The sequence below is a fragment of the Lonchura striata genome, chromosome Z (assembly GCF_050655825.1).
Source record: "Lonchura striata isolate lonStrDom1 chromosome Z, ASM5065582v1, whole genome shotgun sequence".
Lineage (NCBI taxonomy): Eukaryota > Metazoa > Chordata > Aves > Passeriformes > Estrildidae > Lonchura > Lonchura striata.
In genome coordinates, this window is record NC_140740.1 from 39,090,194 (window position 1) to 39,115,811 (window position 25,618).

At 38.0% G+C, this 25,618-nt stretch overlaps 1 protein-coding gene across 1 annotated transcript; it reads right to left on the bottom strand.

Annotated features, from left to right (window-relative positions):
- Window positions 1–972: 972 nt before the first annotated feature.
- On the bottom strand, window positions 973–25,159 carry LOC110469980 (tetraspanin-3). The gene has a single exon (XM_085567777.1). The coding sequence runs from the start codon at window positions 23,549–23,551 to the stop codon at window positions 22,736–22,738; it is 816 nt and encodes a 271-aa protein (XP_085423903.1). The 5' UTR covers window positions 23,552–25,159; the 3' UTR covers window positions 973–22,735.
- Window positions 25,160–25,618: the final 459 nt, after the last annotated feature.

The following is a 25,618-nucleotide window of genomic DNA, read 5'->3' on the forward strand; positions in this document are numbered from 1 at the left end:
TGCAAAAGAGAACTGTTGTATTGGAAATGCTAACTATGTTATAGTTCTGGTGTACTAAAGGGAGGATAAATCATTATTTTACTGTTTGGAGAGGATAGCTGAACAGTTAGCTCCAAGTGCAAAAACAACAGGCTGGGCAAGGGAAAAATATCTAAAAATAGGGAAAAAAATTAGTACCATATATATGGCCAGAAGATCAATTAATTTAGCAATCTGTTTTCATTATTGAATATTCTGTTGAGAAAGCAAACTACAGTTCCAGAATTACTTCTATAGACTACAAAATTTTGATTAAAATCTGCACATATACTGAGGGAAGTATATTCTTAATTCACATTTGCTTTATCAATATAACTTTCTATTTGTAATTATTAAAATATACAATCATAACCTGCCTTTTGCAAAGTAAAAATGACCTCCTGTACACAGTGTATAATCCTTAATCTGAAATTAAAATACTAACATTTTCTTATTTTGTGTGTATTTTACCAACACACTTTAATATTGCCTATTAGGTAAAAATTTGCTTTTTTAGTTTCTAGATGACTCACTTTTGAGAAACACTTTAGGAACAACCATTGCACAACTTCATTGTTTGCCTAATTGAGTAAAATATTGCACACACTTCCAACAAGTAGGGAACACTTATGTCAGGGGCAGCAATTCTCTAAGACAAACCAAGAGCAAAAGCAGAATAAATTAGGAACAATTATTCCAAAGACAAATACTTATATATGAAATATTTCTATTATTAAACTAACTCTATTTTCTACCAAACTCTACAGCCTTCCCACCAAAAGTGATAAATTTACCAATAATGAGGTAATACATGAAAGTAATCTCCTGATGCAAAATTTTTATTAGTACAGTAATTCTTTCTAAAGTCGTTAGAGCTGGTGTTTCCTCTACACAATTAAGGAACAGCTTCTTGTATATTTAATACACTCATACAATTTTCTGCTTAGCCCAGCTAAGCAAAAGTGTTGCACAAGCAAACTCCGAGCTCATTAATCATTATGGAGAAAATAATACAGTCTCTCCCAACTGCATTTCTTACTGTAGACAACATTTTGCTTGGAAGCAGAGTTCTGTTACAGCACAAAATGCATTAGAGTACCAATGGATGCCTGATAAAAAATAACAATAGCAAAAAAGAAAATATAACCTGGGATAACTCAAAAAACAATACAAACTCCATTTATTGAGCATATTAATTACGTTTCAAAGATCCAGGAAAGGACAGATAAAATCTGCTAAAGTTGCTGTGCCTTTGGCAGACATGCTTTAGTGAATTATAGAATGACAAATATCAAAGCAGTCTCTGAATTAGCTAAGTATTGGGCTTTTAGTGTTATGTCAGGGCTTTCTAAATTAATTATTTGAGAGTTCATTACATAAATTCACACAATTTGGGGGAGAAAAGGAAAAAATTGGGTCATTTAGCTTGCAAAGGATAGTGTCTTAAGTGGAGGTACAGTATAGGAAGTGAGAGAGGAAGACAAAGGGGAGTAAATTGGAAGAAATTCTCCCTTTGGAAGATGGGAGAAAACTCCATACCCAAATCTTTTTGTGGCTTACCCAAAGGAGACTATAGTCATCCCAGCCCTGTTCCTCTGATTTTAGTGAAGAAATTCTAAGTGACTCTAAGTGACTGAGGATTACTGGCCTGACTTCTGTAAAATCCCTAGCTATATTCACATTTCAGACTAGTATGAGGAGTAAATCAGAAAAATCAAGAGGCACAATTCCTGCAAGTTTCCTGCTTTTGCTCAGAAAAGACAAACAAGAAAACAAGATTGTCCACCAACAGTTTTGGCAACATGATGAGTCTTTAAATAACCAAAAATTACTATGTGTGATGTATATGAGAATTAAAATGACTCTGTTCAGTTCTTTTGAAGGAGCAGCAAATGTATAATTTGCTGCTTTCCAATGTTATTTTCTTAATCAAAACCAGAGTACACTCAGCAAAATGGGCCATCTCTAGAGGACCAAACAAATGAAATTTGGATATAGGAATATATATATATATATCTTTGTGTGGATGGGTATGTGTGTGGTGTGTGGGTGTGTGTGTATATATAAAAGTAACAAATTAATTAAGTATGCAGATTTGCATAATTTTAAAATCTTGAGGTTTTAAAAACATCTGTGTTAACTACAAAAATAATTATAATTTTCTTTTGAAGCATACTTCACATAGCATCCTCTCAATTCTGGAAGACATAATGTGAGTATATGTTTGGCTAGATTTTTGGTTCAGGTATTAAGACATTCCAAATGAAGGAATAAATAAAGTCCTATCACATACATATCAGTATATTTTGGGTTTCAACTGCCTCCAAAGACAGTTTTCTGTCAAACCAATAATACTAATAAAGGACAAATAACAATCCAAGATTGTGAAAATATCTCTGCAGATTTGGATCTCATTCAACTTCAATAAGAAACGGCACATAAAGTTTGCGTAAGTAGTAAGGGTGGCAGACTTTCTGAGATATCACTAAAAAAAAAAAGACATTGGATGAAAAAGAACAATACGCACAATGTTGAGAAGTTATCTGGATTACAACTTTGAATAACATTTCATGATTAGGGCTTGATATCCTTTCAAGAGGAAAAAATATTAATGGACCATATGATGTACAGAATAAGATTAATTTACTCAGTAAAAGATGATAACAGTTAAGAGAACAGCAGGAGGCTGGGTGATGTTCAAGCTCTATAAAAGCACTTGAGGGGATTAAAAACTGTGATCTCTTACTAAAGTCACAGAACCTGTAAAAAGAGCACTTAAGCATTTGGTGGTAATATAGATGATGGATTTTGTATTCAAATCCAAAGAGATTTCATGTTGTCATAGTATCATAGGATTATTTAGGTTAGAAAATAACTTTAAAATCATCAAGTCCAACCATTAACCCAGAATTCCCAAGTCTACCACTAAAGCATCTACTACTCTTTAAATGCTTCTAGGGATGGTGACTCAACAACTTCCCAGGACAGCCATTCTAATGCTGAGCAACATTTTTTGCGAAGAAATTTCCTAATACCTGATCTAAACCTCCTCTGGTGTGACTTGAGGCCGTTTTCTCTTGTTGTATCACCTGTTACCTGGAAGAAGAGACTGACATCCACCTCAGCACAACTCCTTTGAGGTAGCAGTAGAGAGCTGTTGGAGAGGATAGATAAATATAATTATTCATAAATAATATACCCAGGATGAGAACAGTCCTCTCTGCTAGCCGGACAATACCCTTTCCTACGGATGGGTCCAGGGGTCCAGTGGACTGTTCCATCTCACCCCCTAAAATGTATGGTTCACCCTGCATCTGTAACCCTCCCCTAAAACATCAAGTGCCTGTAACCCCATTGGCCCAAGTCTTGTTCCAGCCCACCTTGAAGCCCCTTGAAAAGGGGGCTCCGAGGAGCCACACGCTCTCTTGGAACCTCCCCTCCTCTTGGAATTTTTCCCCCTCATAGGAACTTCCCCTCTCCTAGAGCATCCTCTTGTCTCTCTCCTCCCCCATCCTCTCAAACCTCACCACGTGCTGCGTCTAGCAGCTCGAGACAGGACCTTTCTGCATCCCTAATAAACCTCATTCCCCAAAAGCAGCCTTCAGAGATCTCTTGTCTTCATTCATCTAAACCGTCCGGCAGTGCAGCCCTATTGAGAGCGATGAGGTCTCCTGTTCTCCAGGGTAAACAACACTATTTCACTCAGCTTCTTATAAAACTTGTGCTGCAGACACTTTAGCAGCCTCATTGTTTGTCTTTTAACATGCTACAGCACCTCAGTACCTCAGGGTCCTTTTCAACTGAGTTTCCAGACACTCTGCCCAAAACCTGCAGCGACACATGGAGGTACTGTTGAACTTCATACGATTTACCTTGGCCCATCACTCCAGCCTGTCCAGGTCTCCCTGTAGAGCCTTCCTACTCCCCACCAGATCAACACTCCTGCCCAATTTCGTGTCACTGCATAGCAGCTGAGAATGCATTCAATTCTCTCATCATTCTCTCATCAGATCACTGATAAAGATATTAAATAGGATGGCTCCAATATTTAGCCCTGGGGAACCCTACTAACGACTAGTGAAAAACTGATTGTGACAAGATTCACCACCTATTTCTGGGCCCACCCATCCAGCCAAGCTTTTATCCCGAACATATCTGCCCAAGCCATGAGGAGCTATGTGTGATACAATAGCTACTGCAGCACTCAACCAAGACCACTGTTCTCTGATTTTTCCACTGGACAAAGATTTATTGCCTCCTCTAGATTATTGGCAAGTTGGAGTAAAACCTGTTTTGTGACTAGATAATTTAGACAGATCATCAAAGCCATCAAGACATCCATTCTCCTGGGTCTCCAATAGCTATTTGTGTATTCTTCAGCTTCTCATATCTGTACTTCCTGAACAATATGACTTTTCATTTTATAGACATTCTTGCTGCACTACAATTATTTCTTGCTTCCCTCCATCAGTTCACTGATGTAGGAATAAATTAAGCAGGTGTTGATTACAATATATATGAACCAGCAACATATTAACATAGGACCACATTTATAGAATTGCCATACGCTGTTCTAGAGAGTAGCGGGACATAACCAATTCTTCTGCTCCTGCTATGCCAATACAAAATATTGCCATAGAAATGTAATTAATCAATGTTCCTCTGTGCACTTCAGTGTGTCCTGGCAGTCAGCAGGGTCATCCATGTCCTGGGGTGCATCAGGCACAGCATCACAGCCAGGCAAGGGAGGGGATTGTCCTGCTCTGCACTTGGGAAGCCTCACCTAGAATGTTGGGGCAGTTTTGGGTACCACAGTATAAGCAAAACATTGAGCTGTTAGAGAGTGTCCAAAGAGGGGCAGCAACGATGGTGAAGGGCTTTGAAGTGAAACCATGTGAGGAGTGGCTGAGGTCACTTGGTCTGTTCAGCCTGGAGGAGACTGAGGGGAGAACTCACTGCAGCTACACCTTCCTTGTGAGGGGAGAGGAGGAGCAGGCTCTAATCTCTTCTCTGTGGCGAGCACTGAGAGGATTGAAGGGAATGACCTGAAGATGAGTTAGGGCAGGTTTAGGTTGGATGTCAAGAAAAGGTTCTTAACCCAGACAGTGGCTGGACACTGGAACAGGCTTCTTACAGAAGGAGAAGCACCACCCCTGGTCACAGCACCAGCCCTGACAGAGCTCAGGAAGCATTTGGACAATGCTTTCAGGTGCATGGTGTGATTTCTGGTGCGAGGAATTTGACTTTGATGATCCTCATGTGTCCCTTCCAACCCAGCATATTCTGTGATTCTGTGAAAACAATAATTTCTGCCAAATTATTCCTGTTTCTAATTCATGAACTGCCAATTTCTCCTTAATGGATAACATTTATATATAGTGGTCAATGAACCATATTCAAATAAAGGGAAATTATATGTTCTTCCATAACAATTTCTTTCATTCTGTCCACTAAATGTTTTAAAGCACATAAACATTACTGAAATTAACAGTTCATTCCTGAAACATGAAATTCTCAATTACACTGGAACAAAAATTTCTTTGTCTTCCCTTTTCAAGTCAGGCATTTAGGTATCTTTGTTTAAACTAAGCCACTACTATCTCAATTTTATGGCATCCTTTCAGTAAGAGGAACAGTGATGTATATGAACAAAAGATGTTGGTGTAAAGAAAAATATAAGGTCAGTTAAAGGATGCTAGAAATAAAATTCCACTCATTTTTCTTTATTTCTCAACAGATTCTTCCAAACTTAAAGAAAGGTATATAATATAATAAAAAGTCATCCTAAGACTTTACTCATTTAAATCTAATAATTAGTTATACATGAACCTTCCAGTCTAAGCATGCTTTAAGGTCATGGGCTGAGGATTACAATTTTGGTGTACTCATGTACAGGGTATGTTAGCTACTCCACTATCTCAGACTACTCTAATAAGTAGAAGGACAAAAATCTAGTGGAAAAACTCTAGGAATTACTGACTTTAATGTTATAGGTATCCAACTACCATTTTATATTTCTATGTTTAGAAATAACTTAGTTTAGAACAACCCTGACACACCCACATGGCTTCAAGCTCTCCTGCTTCACAACTACCACAAAAAAAATTAACTTTCTCCTGGCCAGATTACAAGGGACACTTTACTATTTTGATTTTAATTACAATTGGTGAAGATGCTTATCTTCAGCATATCAGTAGCTGCTTTCAGCATATCAGTATCTGTACATTCATACAGATTACAAATATAAATTTGCAGATGAGACCAGCAGCATCACTTGCTTGAAGGAAAATACAATGATGGGACTGCAGATTGCTCTAAGGAAACCTCTCAGAGTTCAGATAATAGACCTTCACAGCTTTCTGAGTTGGGCTTTCCAATAGCTACCAATGCATCTATCTTCCAGTCTCTCTTCCGCTGACCTTTTGAAAAACTAGAAATTGAATTTGTAAGCATGACATGAGGTAAACTAATATTCATTTTCTTATTTTAAACTAAATGAGTCCATATTCAATGAGTTTATTGGATATTTTATAGAGGTTCAATATCACAAGGAATAATATTTAATTGCCTCTTTTATTAAGAGACTTAAAGGCTTTAAAATTTTTAGCTAAATAATAGAAAGTTGCTATGTGTTAGAATAAACAGATAAGGAAAAAGTTTGTGAGAGGAGCAGTGCAACCCCAATATATGACACCACATCTCAGAATAGATTTTGAACTTATTTTTGGACATTTTTTTACATTCCTAAATCTAATAGGCAGTAGCAGCTCACAAAAAACAAAATTGCCTTCAAGAAAGCAGGTACAGAGAACAAGACAAAAGTTATAACTTTTCTATTATACCTACATATTTATAATATTCATATATTTTGCTTGGATATTGTCAAGAGAAAGAAGCAGCTGTCTTAAAATTAATGCCAGGAAAGGATAGCATCATTTGCCTTAGCAACAAGTCTTCTAAAAAAGTTTTCTAAAAAAAAAAAAATGAGAAAAAATTGAGGACTCATAACTGACTGTATTCTCTTTTCCTCAAAGAAACAAAACTACAAGAAAAGAGCAGGGTATTTACTGAAAGTAGCAGAAGATCATCACTAAATGCACAAAAATGCTTCTTTCTATAGATGATTGCAAAATTTTAGAATGCAGCATCACAAGATCTCTGCAGAGGAAGTCCGTATTTGAAGGTTCAGATAGGGGTTTAGACAGTTCTATTAATTGCCCCTTATATGGCTTCTTAAAAGAAGGACAGATAGAGATCTGTTACACAACATCAACGTACACAACATTTATGCAACAGCTGTAAACAGCAAATGTACAGACAAGGGAAATTGGCTATTTTGTCCCTTTTCTTTAAGCCACATTGTTGGTCTACACAAACTACTGCTCTGATTCAGCAGATATCCCTTGGGCAATGGTCAGTTTAAGTGCATGAGGAGCATCTCTTTCGCCTCTCTTTTAGTGTGAGCCATCATCAGATAATTGTAAAATGAAGAGGTGTCCACAAGTGGACAAAAGCCAGGGGGGAAAAAAATGTAGGAGACAAGATTATTTAATCACTAGTCATGCAGATGTAAATTGCAATTTTTTTAATAGAAAAAAAAATTTAAAAGAGATGCAGAGAGGAGGAGGAGTTAGTGGAAAGATTTGCTGTTTTCAAAATTGAAGCAGTCCAGTCATAATCTGCACTGGGGTTTGGCTTTTGTTGGGGTTTTTTTGAGGGGGGAATGGTTAAAGTGAAAAAAGAAACATTGAAAATTACTCAAATTAGTCACAATTATTCTAAAATAATGTGTACTTCGAACAAAAACATTGTCATCATTGTCAAAAGTATCTCATCTGCAGAATTGCTGCTTTCAGCTAGGTCTACAAAAGTAAAACTGTCAAAACATGACAAATCTCACTTTTACTTGTCAACTTTCATTTCCAGTTACAGGGCTACTATGAGTTTAAACTCCAGGAGAGGAGCAAATATTGCTGATATTTGCTTTGAGATATATTGTATAATTTGATTATTACACAATATATTCTCCACTCCTCAGTTTTGTAATAAAAAATATCTTTCAAAAAATAAAAGTTTTCAACCAAATTTATTTGCCTCTGCAAAGTTCTAGCCTCATTCCTTTAAGCTGACCAAGTTCATTCATTGAATGTTAAATGAGAGACAATCAAAGTAAACAGTTTGTGAATTGCCTATAAAATAACCTCTGCTAGTCGGCAAATACATAGCAATAGTAAAACACATTTCCAGAAATTAATGCCCTTCCCTCATGGATTTAATGGGGCTTGACATTGTTCATGTGGGTAAAGCTTGGGAATCACTAGGAGCAGAGAACAAGGAGCTGGCTCCTTCATGAGTATTGTCTGAAATTAATTATTCAGTCAACTATATTTAAGTGATGAAAATGTGCTACTAACTCCAATTATCCTTAAATTGCCTTCCCTCCCTATCCACACTGATGGTCAGAGAATATTGATGAAAACATCTAGTGCAGCATTTAATGTTTATTTAATTAACAAGTGCTCCACTTGCTAATTGTAGGTTTCCCTTCATGAATCAAGGTAAGAACACTCACTGTTTAAATCCCATGAAGGTTATGTGATTTCTTGGGTTCATTTCCAGTGCATATTCACCAACTGCATTCCAAGAGTGCAACTATTTCCTCAAAAAACTCAGTTAAATGAAGAATGTGGTAAGTAATGAAAAGAGTCCCTTGAGCATTTGAGTGTATTTATGAACAAGTGTCACACATGGAGAGAAATGGGAGTCAGTAAACAGGCAGGATTTTGGCCTTAAACTTATAACTCATGTACTCAGGGAGCATAGACATACTCAGAAAGAGGAAAGATCACTGTACTAGCTAGCTATCAGTAAGAAAATATTATTTTGACAAGCCCACAATGGGTAGAATTTTATACACATATAGTAATAGTAATATATAATGTATACATATATACATATAATAATAGTTCAAAAGTAGAGTAGTGGTTTTTGGAGTGGAGAAGCAGGAAAAAAAAATTCAAAGATCCTAAGCTTTGCAGTCTAGACATCTAAAGAAACCCTTGGGAAGTCACTAAATCAAAATGTGAGACACTTAATTGGAAAAACGTTTGGGGAAAACCTTTGCACTTTTTGGTTTATTTTTATAGGGTTTTTTTCCTTAGTATTAGATATTTGAAGACTGTAAAAGGCATTTTCTTAGATTTGCTATTAGAAACTTCAGCTTTTCTGAGTTTTCCAGTGGAAATTATGTTGCCCAATTAACAGAAAGGCCCAGAAGGCCACTACATGTAGGTGTAGAGAGACAAGTTTCCAATGTTCCTTTGATCTTGTCGCAGATATCTCAGAAGGGTTAGTCAGCCAACCACTCACCCATCATGTGCTTTGTTCTCCAATCAGAAGAGCATAAAGAAAGTAACAGTGGTTGAGATGAGGGAAAGAAAACAGGTGAAACCAAGTCCTCAGCTCAATCTTATCTCAGATTCTTTCCACAGTGACAGTATTTTGTCAATGTGAAATGCAGCAGCTGTAATAAAGGTGAAAAACTGATTGGACAGCAAAGTATAAACAGAAAGTCATAACCTGGAAACCACCAGCTGGAGACCCCTTCAGCTGACGGCTTAAGGTGGCAAGTTTTAGAGTTAACTAAATCCCTTATATTTCAATTGCAATATAGGGTCACAAGAACTGCCATCAAATGTCATTGCCACCACATAAGACCAATTCTCTACTGAGTATGGTTCAGACAAATAGATATTTTGGTGTTATAACCCAAGGGTTAGGGTCTGACCAGGTGAACACAGAATGTAATAAAAAGACTCATTAGATTTCCCTGGGGTGTATAAACACCAGGATGGACAGAGTCCAGAGCTGGTGCTGTTGCCTGCCGCTCTGCAACACGCAACCTCCTCTTCAGAGTACAAGAAGTAATAAAGCAGTTCAGGATCAAAACAGCTCCACATTACAGTCAAACTACTATAATTGATGTCTGGAGAGAACAATTGTTCTACTCTAATTGCAGACTAGCAGGTCCTACCATTTAGTTTTTCTGTCAGCACATGGTAGAAATCTGCATTGCAGTTAGAAGAACCAGGATAGTAACTTCTATATGCAAGCCTGTATACATAAAGGCAGCAAAGTATTATAAGGTACATCAAAGTATGTCAGGCCCATGAAGACCAATGCTGTTAGGCTGGGAGGAAAATACGTGAAGTTGTAAACTTACTTCTACTGTGCTAAAAGGCTGCAGGGGGCCACTAAAGGCCAGGATGTCTTATAAATGGTATGCCACAGACTCATACACTGGAATTTTTTAATGCAGGCTGCAAGATAAACAAGGTTTGTACCAAGAGTTTTAAATTTGTTTTGACTAATGAGGCATATAGGTTCAGTTTGGCTGGATTGCCTGAGAATCTAAAACAAATTCCCAATGCATTTGCTGTGAAGACTTCAGTAATTTCTTTCATGCACAATCAAATCCAGAGACTCCCTTCAACTAGTCACTCAAAACAAAAAAGAATAAGAAGCAGGCAAGTGAAGCAACGTTGCAGTTAAATGACACCCAGGTCAGCTGCACACAAGCATATAATTTGAGCATTTGAATATGTTCCACTGTTTATTTCAGCTTTGACAAAGGCAGAAAGAAAACTGATGCTGTGTAACTCCACAAGTCAAGGAAAGCCATTGTTTCTGCTCTTTGCTGTTGCTTAATATCTGCAATAAACAAAACAGAAAAATAACAAATGGGACTATTGCCCTTTTTTTTCTGGGCAGAAGAAACAACTTCCATTTATTAAGAGACATCTTACCAAGATTAAGAGACTTGAAAAGAAACACAACAAATTTGAAATCATAAATTGCATTCTGTGTGCCTTATGCATGCATTTGGGTGCAAAGCATTTCTTGGTCTCTTTTCTCACACGTGGCAAGCACCCATCTCCCAAAACAGAGAGGCAGTAGGTGCATACATCCCGATTTTCCAAGAGAAGAGCTTAAATTACATCACACTTGCAGTAAATGTTTGTCCAGAGGGATTAAAATTGCATTCACCGTGGAGTCTTCACGCAACACAATGGCCCTTCATATCCAATCAATACCAGAACATGGTCAATGGCTGTCTGATCTTTGGCTGCAGAACTGCATGAGGAATCAGGCTTGACAGGATGTAGACTCAAGATGTCTGCATCTCTTCTCTCCTTCCATGGAGGTACCCTTTTCAAATTGACAGGATAAACTAGGTAAGTTTACAAGGCTAGAAGGCATCTACAGAGGTTAACAGAATATTGAATAAATTCTCTCTCTAAAAAGTATTCTTACCAGATTTTTGCATGTTTACTTCCAGCCATCCATCTATAAGAAGGAAATAGATAAACAGGGGTGTTGGTGTTTGAAGAAACAGACAGAACACTGGTAACTCCTTTAGAAAAGCAATATTTACATAAGAAGCACCAGACTTGCAAAATCAGGAAATAACTGTGGACTTTATGTGATTAGGAAGCATAAATCACAAATAAAATCATAAATTATACTCACATATATATTACAAGGGTGAACTGCCCAGCTCACAAACCTTAAACTACATTAACGTACTTAAATCAGAATGCATCAATTTGTTTGTCAGCACACAATGAAATATACTTTCCGGACAAACACTAGCAACCCTAGACACTTTTAAAATGTTGTGAAACACCTACAAACCAACAGCCACCCTTCCACACTCTCTCATGTATGTTCCCATGAAGGTGTGGATCCTTTCTCAATGTTTCCCTAAAGATGCACCATCACAAATGATAGTTTTATCCCAGAATATTCAGTATCCTGTCTTTACGCACTGAAAATTTATAGCTGTCATTCAGGTACAGCAATTTTTGTTTCATTATAAAAGTGTCTGGGCCTCCCAAAATAATGCAAACAACCAAGCTGCTGCATAGATGTGACAACTCTCATGCTTGGGACACACATTTGGATAGGCACACTGGTGGCACACCACTGACTGGGTCCTGAAGAAAAGCTCCTCTCCTGTTATTAGAAACCTAAATAACTGCTTTAGTATTAAAGATTTAAATTAGATTACCATTTCTATCATCCTAATGACTATATATTTTAAGCTGTAATTTTCTGTAAAATGTTTTGATGTCAAAACTAACAACCCAGGAAAAAGCCAAATGCTATGTACCCTACACTGGATTCTCCTGATGCTCTCTGCTGTTTACTGACATTGTGACACTTCTGGTCTCCACAGGACAGAGCAGATCTAGGATTTGGTGATTTGATCAAGAGTTATTGCAATCTTACAATGTTGTTTGGTTTTCATGGGGGAAATGTAAAACAAAATTGTAAATTAGAAACAAAAGTAATTTTCCCTCATGGCACTTATTTTTTCCACTACTATGCTATTTCTTTGCAGCTAAGTGGTGTAGCTCATAAATCCTCTCCCAAGATCACCAAATTTTAAGTGTCTTGAAAACTGTTTGACAAAAGTACATAGATATATTGGCCAAGTCTGTCATGCATTATTGTTCTCAATTTATCAGATGCAATAAGTAATTCTTTAGTGAATAAATACTCCAATTTCTGCTGAAATGTTTATAGTTCATTATAACATTATAGTTCATTATAACATCTGTTATTAACAGGATTCCTATAACTGACCAAAAATGAAATAATCATTAATCAGCACTCGTAAATCACTAAAAAGTGCTATTCAACTTAAGATAGTTCCTCTATTCACACTTAACCCAATGTGGGATTTAAACCACCTGCTTTGTAAGAAAAGACTGTAATGCAACTAAATACTTCCAAATCTTTTTGGAATCACTCATCTGCACAAAGACTGAGATTATGAATATGATGAAAAGATATTCCACTTTGTGGCTTCAGATAAAATATTGGAGTGTATCACATCTCATCTCGTACCTGTCAATACAACAATATTTATTTGGGGAAATGTGGCTGGCAGGTATATAATCATCCTTGGCAGACCATACAGACATTTGTGAAAAATGGTGGGTAGCAAAGAGGAGGGAGCAGGGAAATGCGCAAAGGCTCTTAGACCAACTCCTTTACCTCTTATACCTGTCAAACCATCCCCTCTCTCCAGCCTTGCCAATCGACCACAAGCATTTCATATTTGTATGCTTCCACTGTACACAGACTAGCCCAGCCATAACCAAAATCTGCCATATTTTAATGTTCTCTTCTGAAATGTTTCCAGTATTTTTCTTCCAGATGAAAGAACATTTCTTTATTAGTGTTTGTTCAAAGAAACAAGCAATTTTAAATAAGAAGGGCATCAACCGGAAATAAATGGAGGCAAATTATTACTATTTGATTTGCTGACCGGAAAGATTAAAATGGAAACAGAGGGGTTGATAGAACAAGTGTATTTTATTTCAGTTTGAAATTATGTCTAATCCTGATTAAATATGGTTCAAGGCAGGAATGGGAAATGTAACCCACTTAACTGTGATGTTCTTGGAAGAAGGTTAATTACAAAGGAAAACTCCTTTCCTGGCTTTCCTTAAAAACTATTCTGCCTTAACAAGCATCAAATAAAGCTATTTCTGGCTTATATACTTGTAATATTTCCACAGAAAAGTGAACTGTACTTTTAAAGGATGGAAACTTAAGTATAGAAGGAAAATTCTTCTCTTAAGGCAAAGCACCTTTCAGAAGAATAAATTAACTAAAAATTTCACCCCTGCCTATGCATTGTCTCCAGTTAAAGTAGTATTCAAGACCAAAGCAAAGTGAGGGAATTTATTTTGCTCTTTATTATTCATTCTTTCAGAAGGACAAGATCAAATATCTTCTTATATGTGCTGTGTTACCACACCACAGCCTAACTCCATAAGTCTCCATGCTACAATCCAAACCACAGGTTTATGTATCCCAGCACAGGCTCAGGAATTACAACGAAACTTTCAAAGGATCAAATGAGACACACTGAGAGATCATTTGGATAACTGCAACTGGTCACTCTTCTACATCTTGTATGAAATTTTTATCTTTCACTGGGAGTGAGAAAATATTTTTCAAAGAAGGAACAAACTACACACTCACATCAAAACAAAACAAAACACTGAGTGAGGAAGCTAAGGCAAATTGTAATAGCTGAAACACTTCTTCCTTTTTTTTCGATAGGCCAGATGTCAGTTTTGGAAATGTTTCAACTGTAAAGAAAGCAGATTCAAAAGGGAGAAAAAACTCAAACAAATATAGCTGCAATTGCATGAATTTTTAAAGTTTGTGCAAAGAATTATCTGACATGTAACTGCAGTGCTCAAGAGCAGAACAGCTGGTATAGACTGATCACAGAGGCTGAACTCTCTCAGTTTCCTCACAACTTACTTGAGTCTACAGTTTAGCATGGGATTTCAGGTAGAGTGCAAAATATCACCTGTCATTGTGACAACCAAAGATTTTCATGGATTTCTACAGCATCAAAACACTCCAGAAATTTAAGAATGTTTGGTCATGCCCTAAGACACCTCCCAAATCTCTCCCTAAATTCTGTTGTCAGTAAAATATTTGCAAATTGAGGCTTCTCAACTGCACTCTGAAAAAGGGCATCAGGGCATTAGGGGATTGTCTTGGTTTGACAAGACAGGAGTCTGTGAAGGAGGGCAAATGCCTCCTGTGCAATGGAGAAGGTAAACCCCCTCCCTCCGAATTACCAGGAGTTTTAAATTAAAAGGCTCTCAGGCAAAGATATGGGAATGGGAGTAACAATTCTTTACTAGGAGAAAACTAGATAACAACTTAAAAAGGCAAATGCAATTGGTACAAACAGAACTAGTGATAAAGTCCACAACCTGACACCCTGAGGATTCGGGGTGTTGGTAGCAGTCTGGTTGAAATGATAGCTGCTCCTCTTGCAGTGGCTGATGAATTGCAGCTGAAGTGGTGATCTTTAGAAGGGTATAGTTTTCTCTGAAGATCTGGTGGCAGTTGGGCCAGTCTTCCTCTGCGCCGGGGCTGCCTCCGAGCTCCGCCGCCGCTGCCTCACCACGCTCCGGCCGCTTCTCTGGGAATCCTGCCGAAGGGGCTGCTTCTCTGGGAGTCCCGACGAAGGAACTGCTTCTCTGGCAATCAAAGAGAGAGAGAGAGAGAGCTGCTCTGTCTCCCAAAAGGTACCCCTTTATACAAAAAAAGAGTGCTTGGCTTCCCCCTCTGGGTGGAGCATCTCACAATGGGATGGTGAACATTACCAGGCCTGCAGTGAGTCAGTCAATGGCCCATTAACAAACGATTACCTCTTTGGAGCAAACCATTGTTCTTGGAAGAAATAATAAACCTGCCCAACCTCCAACAGATGGCAAATAGAATATAAGCTTATTTTACAAACCAGGACAGGGATGATACTGTCTCCTTTTGCATCATCATCCAGTGATGATACTTTCATTGTTAATTTGCATTTCCTTGACATTAACACTACTCCCTACCTCTTGCCCTGCCTGTTTAAAATTTAAGACACTTGATGCATATCTATTTGAGGTAACATAAAACCATCTACCAAGTTAGAGCTCCTGACATCTGCAGATATCAGTCTTTCTAAACAAGCTCTCTGTCACCTACCACACAGATCATGTTCCTTTGCTCACCAGTAAAAATCTCATTATAATTAGCTTTTGATAAATCAAATGCCATCATTAACAAAATGCAATAAGTAACTAAATATCTCATAATGCTCTCATTGGCAGATATATAGATTAAGGAACAGAAATTACTAAAACTTTGACATTTAGACCAGTTTAAGGATCTGGTATCCATGGAAGTGAAATACAACTGAAGGTACATATTCTCTCTCTCCCACTTCATACATGTGTGTGTGTAGATAGATAGATAGATAGATAGATAGATAGATAGATAATATGTATATCTTATATATAATATAAAAGTTATATGTACACATGTTTTATAAATATTTGTTTATTTATGCATTACATATATATAAAACTTCCTTTAACAGTTCCTTTCTCAGAGGGCTATATAACCAGATAATCACTGTATGTTGACATGAAACCTAAATTTTTTAGAGTTTACCTAGAACATTAAGTGTCCTTGGATGTTTCACTGGGTCATTGTGTGAAGTTTTCTGTACATGTTTATCCTATATGGCAACTCTGGGCATTTATCCATTCCAAGGATGTTGGCAAGGGGCACAAAAGACAGGACCATCACAAACTGGCCTGCACAGTCTGACAGTGCACACATCCTGTGATGTGATCAGCATCGGGGGCATATTGTCTCAAGGTCAGTCCTCTGAACTGGCTGAGTGACTGATTTGGGCACCCATACTTGCCATTTCTTTGGTCCGGTCCCCAACCTGTAGATACCCCCTGTAATTCAGTGGAAGTAACACTTCCACTGCTCTCTTTAAGAGGAACATTCCCTTTTAGCAGAGTGCCTCAGGCATATGTCTCTGGGCTGCCCATGGTGTCATGGCTACCTGTGCTCAGTGCAGGTCCATAGCAGTGCAAGGCACACAGTCCACTGTGTCCACATGCTTGGCCACCATCGGCTTTTGCCCAGAGAGCTGCGGCAAAACCAAGGGTCTTATGAGGTCTGGAACAAATACATACCCAGTGCCTCACTTTCCCTGACAAGAAGAAAGAATATTGTCACTTAAATTTTCTCTCCTTTGGCTCCTAAAGCAGTATCCATCCTGTTCAGTGAAACTGCTTTCACCACATAGCTAGGCTCTGGGACAGCTATCACAGTCACTGACTAGCACGTGGCCCAAAATATTTGAGAGACTCTTTACTCCTTTTGGAGATCAGTTTCTTAACACAGCTGTCATGACATTAATTTCTCAAGGTAACTGCAGGGAAAACCAGTGACCGCTAGCTGTGGGATATCCTGAGTAACCTGCTGTAAAAAAAATTGAAAATATCTTCCTATCCACACACAAAACCAAGAGATTCCTTTCCAAAGATAGCATTTGACCCAAATTGTTCTGGAGGCATTTTCGCAAAATGTCAGCTGTCAGGGAGCCATCAGTTGCAAATCCCAGAGCTAAGCCCATCATGCCTCAGCTCATTTGGAGAAGAGCAGTGAGTCTTCAGCACAGGCCTGACCCCCTGTCCATTGCAGGGGCCTCTGTACAGATGCCTCCTGCCTGCAGAAAATGCCCAACACAACAGAGCTGGAAACCTAAAGCAGCTAAATGCTATCATTCACAAGAATAATTAATCTCATAATCACCAGCTCAGCTGGCTATAATTGTCAATATATTGTTTTATGAGCTTCCATTGGCAGGAAATGAATGATTTCTACCTTGCAGAAATGAAACAACTCCCTGGGTACAGTACAGGATTATTTATATAGAAAAGAATAAATCATAATGAAAGTGGCAGGAAATAAAGGGCAGTTCTGCTGGTTCAGTGTCTGGAGTTAAAAATTCTATCTGAAGCAGCTTCCAGGAATTTTCTATATTACTTTAGTTATTTAACCCTAGCTCGAATTTTAATGGATACTGAGTTCTATTTTGTTCAGATACATTAATTGTTATACCATTTGTGCCTTCAGAATGTAACTATATGTCTAATTTGGAGGTGGAAATAGTCAAATAAATCTGAGAACTGCTATAGTCTTCCAATAAAATACTGAGTTATGAAGAAAGCATCAAGTCATTCTCCATTGTCAAAGTTGCCCATTAGCCAGGGATATAGGTACAAAGTCAAAAGCAAAGCTAAATATGATCAGGAAACAATATTTTTCTGCTACTGAGCAAGGTATTCACTTGTCTTAGGTTACAATGTACGATGTAAGCAAAAGTATACTTTTATACATATATTCTATCACCATCTGTTAAAACCAGGTGGGGCAGTGCTCTTTATCTCTTCCATGACCCATCCTCCCTCCGGGGAAATATCTTCTCTCAATGAGCCATTGAGTCTCACTGCATGACTGATAAAATTACATCATCCCATTGCAAGATGCTCCATCTAGGGGGAGGAACCAAGCATCCTGCCTGGATAGAGTCTGATGTTTGGAACACCATAAGAATCCTTATTCTCCGAATTCTCAGAGGATAAGAGCTCCATAACCACCACTGGACCTTCAAAGGAAGACCAAACCCTCTACAGGTTCACTGCTTCAACAGAACTACAACCATTTCAACAGGACTACAGCCACCATTTAATCCCCACCCTGGCCAACAGGGTGTGAGGTTGTATTATTGCATTTATTTCAATTTGGCTATTAAATTGTAGCTGTGACTCAGGATCTCCCACTGGTTTACTTTCAAATTAGTACCTCACTTTAAAAAAAATTAAATTATCAGGTGAAATGGCATGATGAAACAAGATTCACCACAGGAGAAAAAATAAGATTTGAAGCTGAAACTTTCAAGAGTGCTGAATGAGGAAGCATCTGTGGAAAAGCAAAAATTTTACCATTTGCTTTGCCTCTTTTTACATCTCAGAGATAAAAGCAACTGCACCATCACTTTCCATACAAGTTTTTTATTATGATACAGGGTCCATTTTAGCAGATATAGTGAAAATAGAACACAATTTGACTGGGCACAAACTTGGCAGGCCAGCTTTCCCTTAACCAACAGAACTGGAATTTGGTTTTCTTCTGTCTTTCTCACATGCAAATATTTATTCAATAGATTTATTTAATATTTTGACAGGAAACCATGAGTATATTTAAGTCCTTTTTTCCCTTTATTTTGTTGCCTACTTATTCCACAACTTTTTTAGTGTTGCATTAAGATGTCAATTTCATGTTACCTCAGAGCAATTAGACAGAGTCTATACTGTGATTTTGAGTCACAACAGCCATTCTGTCAACAAAGTTACAGTGGTTGGAGACCAAATATCAAAACAGCTTTAAGATTAGTCTCATGAAGGGAGCAGTCTTCAGAAAGCTTTCAATCAATTTATATGAGCTGAGAGCTGATATATATGTAGATGGGTGATGTACATCTACTAGATAACTATAGATCAGCTTAGGAATTTCTGTAGGCTTCTTCCTCTGTGTAACTGCTCTTGCACCATCTCCAAGAGTCCACATGGATTTCACCTGAGGAAAGCAGGCTAAACCAAGAATTCAATCAGCAAAAGTGTTGCTCATACACTAAAAATAATTTAAGTTGATTTTATTTTAAAGTGGTGAAAAAAGGTTTTACTGCTAGGTAAAAACACTGTCAACAACAAGGCAGAGACAACAGAAACCCAAAAAACAGTTTCCTGCCGTGGTAGAGCAACTGAAGACTAGGTTTCCTTTTATCCTGTTTCTATGCAAATCTTGAAACTCATCTCCAGAAATACACACTCTTAATCTACCACGTGTTCTTGAGGAACAACCATATGGTCTGGAAGGGAAAAAACGGTCTGTATGGTGCATACTGCATAACTGTTCAGAGATGTATGTCGTGGTTTGATGACTAGTACAGCCTGCCTCCTCTCCTCTGTTTTTATAATTAAAGCATTATTTTAAACTATATTGTATGAATTCATCCTCTTGTGTCCTCAGTTCCTCCTTATAGCCTTTCTTTTAAATTTAATATATTTTCCCTTTTCTTTTTCTCTCTACAGACAAGAACTGCAGCAATTCATTTCACAGCAATCTCTTGCTTCTTTCCTAATACCCATGTGTATTAAAACCTCATCTATCATTGTTTTCAGAGAGTCAACTTTTTAATCAGATCTGTATGTATATTGGTTTGAGCATGTGGCAGTTTAATTACCCTCTTGAATATGTGAAGCACATCTTTGTCATATCTACTTATATCTGAAGAGAGCCATCCTATAACACTAATTAAAGAGGGATGATGACAATTTTTCCATACTAAATTATGTCCCATCTGTCTAGTCATCCTCCTGTTCGCTCTCTGGATTAATTAAGGGTGGGGAAAGGTTGTTTCCCTAGATTTTGCCTAATGCAGGATGAAAAGTCTGTTTTAATGACGAAACATACCTAATTCCTTTCTCCTTATCCCAGAGTAAAACACATAGAGTAGAATAGAGCCCTTTGCTTTGCTGCACTCTGATCAGCTAGTCATATATTGCATGGCATTGTGAGCCCAGCTCGTGCAACTTTACTGAATCCAGCAGTTTGTCTGAAGAGAGATGCAGCAAAGCCAAGAAGTCACAGCTAGATACTGTCCTCTGATACCTGGATCCACAGTTGAAACCAATTTCATGTTGGTATGATTAAAGGAGACCATAGTACCAAAGGGGTGCAGTGTGAAGGCAAGCAGCTTTTCAGCATTGCCTGTTATCAGCATGAGTGTATTTTGCCCATACCATTTTCTTTAGGTATTTGAGACATCTAGGTAAATTGCAAAATCTTCTCATCTTGCTTAGTCAGAAAAGTTTCAAAGAATTTATTCTTATTAACAAGACAGGGTTTGCTTCTTTCTAAACACATTTGCACAGATCCTGTTGTACATTTCAATCAGACCTCCCAGAAGCCTAAGACGTTAATCTTCATGTAAACAGCAGTCAGAAAAGCTTTTAATGCAGGGAAAGATGAAAAGCCCTGAAGATTCAGGACTATGTATCAGGAAGGAAGGGATGCTACTTGTACTAGACACTGTCATACTCCCACATTAACCTCAGGGGGCATGTACCAGCTGATACCACATGCCAAAAAGTGAAAAATGAGGCAGGAGAAGAGGTGTCAGCAAGGCCTGGGCTTCCCAGGCCCTCATTACACTGGTGGGCTGAGCAAGAGAATAATTTACACTGGCACTGCAAATACATCTATGAAATTAATTTATAGAAATTACTACATGGTATTAATTTAGGGTCATCAATTGCTTAGTCTATTCTGATCCTTTAGTTAGGCCAGGAGATAATAATGACTATAAATTTGCATAAAACAGGGCCACTAAATATTAAAACTGCTAAAAGAAATTTCTTCAGTAGCCATCATATTTCATTGTAATTTTTCATATTCACTATATAAACCTAGTTTGAATTTCAATATTTCTTCATGCCTACTGTGTATTTTTCCTTTCTTTTTCACCCTCCGGCCTAATGCAAAGCTAAATGAGGTACTTATGAATACTTCACTTTGTAGAATATCTGTCCCATGCTAATGCATTTGCCAAACTACATGATAAAAAAATACCGCTCATCATACATAAAAGATGATTTACATGTATTTTTTTTCTTATAGAATGTTGAAGTTCATAATTTTATAACTTTAAAATTAAATTTTTGGGGGAAGATAATAAATTCAAGCCATACTAAATTAGACAGGTATTCTGTGGCTAGAGATTTCAGCTGTTGCTATGACATGAGGCTAAAGAAAGTGTTTTACAATCTCAAAATTTCTTTGCAGGGAGTTTAATCTCAAATTATTAACAGCATTTAACAACTATGGTTGCTGAGACACAGAAATAAAAAACTTCTGTTTTCCATTTTTTTCTTTGTATAGTTGTTGCTATTGCATTCACACTACTGCACCACTCCTTTTTCTCAGCATTTTCTCCTCAATTAGAGCCCAACAGTCACTGCTTCTTCTCCCTATTTAATTTCTTATTTTGTCTTTTTGTGGTCTTTAACATAACCTTTAACACACCCTTATACTATTTTCCACCTAGACCAATCTGCTCTGGTAAGAAAATGAACTTTTCATTAAGTGAAATTATAGAGGTTCTGTCACACAGACATTCCAGCTTCCGCCTGCATGAAAATCCTATGCAGAGCAGGAGAGAATCACACAAAACAAAACAAAAAGGTTTTTTTTTTACTTCTGTCAGCCAAGGGAAATTCTCCACATATTTAAAATAATACTTCCAGATGTCCTAAAATCTGCTACCTTTTCTACTTGAACATGGTTTTGAGCCACTTGCACAGTAATTCTTGCCTAAAATTTAGAATTCTATCTTCTCCCACACAGCTCTGCAAGTAATCAGCATAAAGTTGCACATTTAGATTAATTTTAGAATTCCATAGGCTCCCAGAGATTTTGCACCTGCCTCATACAGTAAGCACATATTCCATAAGACATTAAAAAGTTCTGGCTACAATACCTAAATTTAAGCAATAAATTGGTATTTGAGTCCTTAGACAAATATTCTCACACTAAGTACTGTGAAAAAGGAAGACCATTTAATAATGGATCCTGTGCAACTCCAAAGACTGCTTTACTTTCTGCTGCTCATCATCATATTACTTACTCAGTTACTATCAAACCTATTTAGATTGTACCCTCATGCCATTTCAAAAACTAACATGGATTTTCATTGAAGAATAATTTACTTAAGCCAGCACTTGAGCCAGAAAAAGTTATCTATAAGTTACCATAAGTTTCCATAAGGCTTCTTATAGAAAAAGCAAAACTTCCAACACAAGTTTGGGAGTAGAAGAATCTGCACATTAATTACTTTCCAAGATTCTAGTACAGTTAAGATTCATCCAAAAATGTAGCTCATGACCTCACAAGTTGCTCTGAGACAGATATGCCTTTTCTAACTGCTTCCCCTGCACTCATATACAGTAGGTTTGTGTCTGCAAATGCTGAAAACTTGTCCCCAGAAGATTCTCAGATACAGAATACTTATTGAAAAAAAAGAAAACAAAACTGTTGGGGGAACTGATCTAAGATTATGACACTAAAGAAAAAAACCCAGCAGTGATCAACTAGTTTGATTACAATTATTATTATTATTATTTATGCAATATTTTTAAATTTTGTTCCAATGCAACAATGAAGTAGTAAAAAGCCAAGGAAAGATGTAGCAGATCCAGCAAAGCAGCTAGTACCTATAGTCCTGTGAGAAGGTATACGAGTCCAGAATACGGAGTTCATGGAACGGCTGACGTCTCATGAGAATGCCATTGCTGACACCAGCTAAGAGCTGCAAGATGCTTAGCACAATACAACACCAAAAAATGTACAGCATGGCAAAACAGAACTGGTCGTCTAGCTTCTTTAGACAGTCTTCCTCAGAAGGCTGTTCCACATGGCCTAAGTCTCCCCTGCAGTGAGAATACTCCTCCTTACAGCAGCTTTTAGGGACACAGGCTGGATGATACAAAGATGATGCCTTTAGCCAGTCTTTGTAGTTGTGGACCCCACAACACTGCAGCTTCCTCTGTATCACATCCACAGCACTGTCTCCAGGGTCCTGGGAGCATGTCCAGTTGTGCTGGTGAACAAGGTAACCCATGGTACTTTCCAGATGAGAAGCTCTCCTAACACAGTAGGAACGTGCCAGAGCTGCTGAAGACATTTCTAAGCAAAGAAGGAGCAGCAGCAAATACATAAGAGTCCCTTGCTGATTGCGGGAACGCTTAACAGAAATAGAGACAGCCAAAACTCCAGTAGGTAGCAATGTAAGTGCACTTGCAAGAGCCAACCAACCAGGGAGAGACAAGTAAGTCTCCTGAAATAAATATCTGTAGTTCTTGAACATCAGGATCACTGAAACTCCACCAAACATCTGAGCTGCAGCAGTACCCCAGAATATGAAGCCTAGGGACGCCAGCAGAGATCGAGCAAAAGACCTAAGATAGGCATCTTCATAGCACCACAAAGAAGCCAGAACCATCACAGCCCTAAGCCTCCTCATTCTGTTCAATTCAGCTAACCCTCACCATCAACATTTAAGAGGCTTCAACACCACTTACCCAGGTGCAGTAGATGACATCTCCACCTAAAAACAATTTGCAAGAGAGCAACTCAGATAAGGCTCCTTAGGACAAATACTATACCCTGCATCAGCTTAACCACATGCTGCTGCTACAGCTTGCTCAGCACAGCCTGCAGAAAAAAGGAAGCTGGTTTGTGCCCAGCTTGCTGTGGAGGGTCCCTTACACTGCTGTCATTGGAGACACTTGCACTTGAAGGAGGAGAGCTGGAAGATGGTTGCACTCCTTTCTTGTGTGGAAGACCTAAATGCAGAGGAATAGTCTAAGTGCACTACTTGTTCAGATTACTTGGACTGCCCAATTCTCCAGCAGTAGTCAGGATGACAACAAATGTGCAAGTCAAAGCCATCAACAAATGGATGGCTAAAGCAGAGCTATTTAATAAGGAATCTCCACAGGTGATACTCACCTAGACTCATTATTCTCCTCAACACCTTTATCATTCATTCAGTGTTTTAAAGGCTGTAATGACGGTAATAATATTCTGCCTTTTTTTATTCAGCAAGACTTCTCTGTAGATAGCTTCAATTACTCAAGACACCTGGATGAGAAATCCCTGCCCTTCCACACTTACCCCTCAGCTTGCCTTTCCAGTTATATGACTGACTGCTGTAATGATTGAATACAAGAGGCAGTAAGTGCTATATTAACCTTTCCTTGTGTGTAAATAAACTGAATTACACACCAGCTAAATCACTTCACGACAATAACAAAGGGAATTGATGCCACTTATCAGCATTAAGAGAAGAATATTATTGCTCAAACTTGTGGTACACATGGGCCATGCAGGATTGGAAACCCACACAAATCTGGCCACAGGTGCCAGGAAGGCAGATCCCAAGCCCAGCAGTCATTCTGTAATCATCCTGATGAAATCCTTTAAGGTCTTTTGTTCCTAAAGACATAGAGAAAGACTAATGCAACATACATACATAAGGGAGAATAGAGAAAGATGATCCTCATTTTCAGAAACATGAACACCTGCAAACTTGACAGAAAATCAGAATAATTTGGTGCTCAGATCCCTGGAACCCTGTTAAAGTCTCAGCAAGGCTGATGATCCCACATCTGTCAGACATTTTACAAGAACCTATTGCTGATATATACACTATACATACACAGATGTTGGGCGGATTCCCATCAAAATCTCTTTCTGTATGCTTTATAAACAAGTTATTAAGGCTAATTATTTTGGAATGAGACTAATTCCTTTTATTATTTTTAATCTTTTCATTAACAGTAATTAGATGCAGCAATTAACTTGTTAAATCTTAACAAAATCCTTCTTTCAATGCTGCTCCTGAATGCATGTCTTCCTTCTCTGGTGTCTTTGTCTGTCCTCTCTCCTGTTCTGCCTGCTGCTACCCCTCAAGCTGTCCTGCTGTGTTGGTTTTCCTGTCATTCACTTTTTCTTTTGAATTCTTTTTTTCTCTGATTTCTGTCTTCTGCATCAGAGATATGGGGAAGGGGGACAACAGAATTCTCCCTCACATCTGTACACACATGGAAGCTATGCTGATTTGTTTCCACAATGCAGAAAAATATTCTCAGAAATGTGTGAGGAAACATATCAGAAACACAACAGAAAATACTATGAGAAGTAACAACTACTGTGTTTTAGTTTCCAAGATTTGTGAAAAAAAGCATTTCAGCCTGCCTCTTTTCCTTTCTGCTTTTTCTGATGTCCATAAAGCTAAATGAGATAATAAGAAATGAGTTACAACATTACTTACTTTTATCTTATTCTACATATCTGTTCGTGGGAGAACAAATAGGTTGGAGATCATACCTGATCACCAGTTCAACATAGGAATCAGAAGCACCAGCACTAAACATTGACTGGGAGCCAGACCCCAGGCGAGAGGTCTCAGTGTCCTTGGGGGAAATAAAGCACACTCAGCAGCTGAAGAGGAAATTGCAGCTGTGGGGATTAATATTGGCAGAATTATCTAAAACCCCTCACATTCTCTTTGCTATGCAATGCATAG

Excerpts from the sequence above, each read along its gene's own strand:
- LOC110469980 (XM_085567777.1), bottom strand. The coding sequence starts at position 23,551 with ATGAGGAGGCTTAGGGCTGTGATGGTTCTGGCTTCTTTGTGGTGCTAT.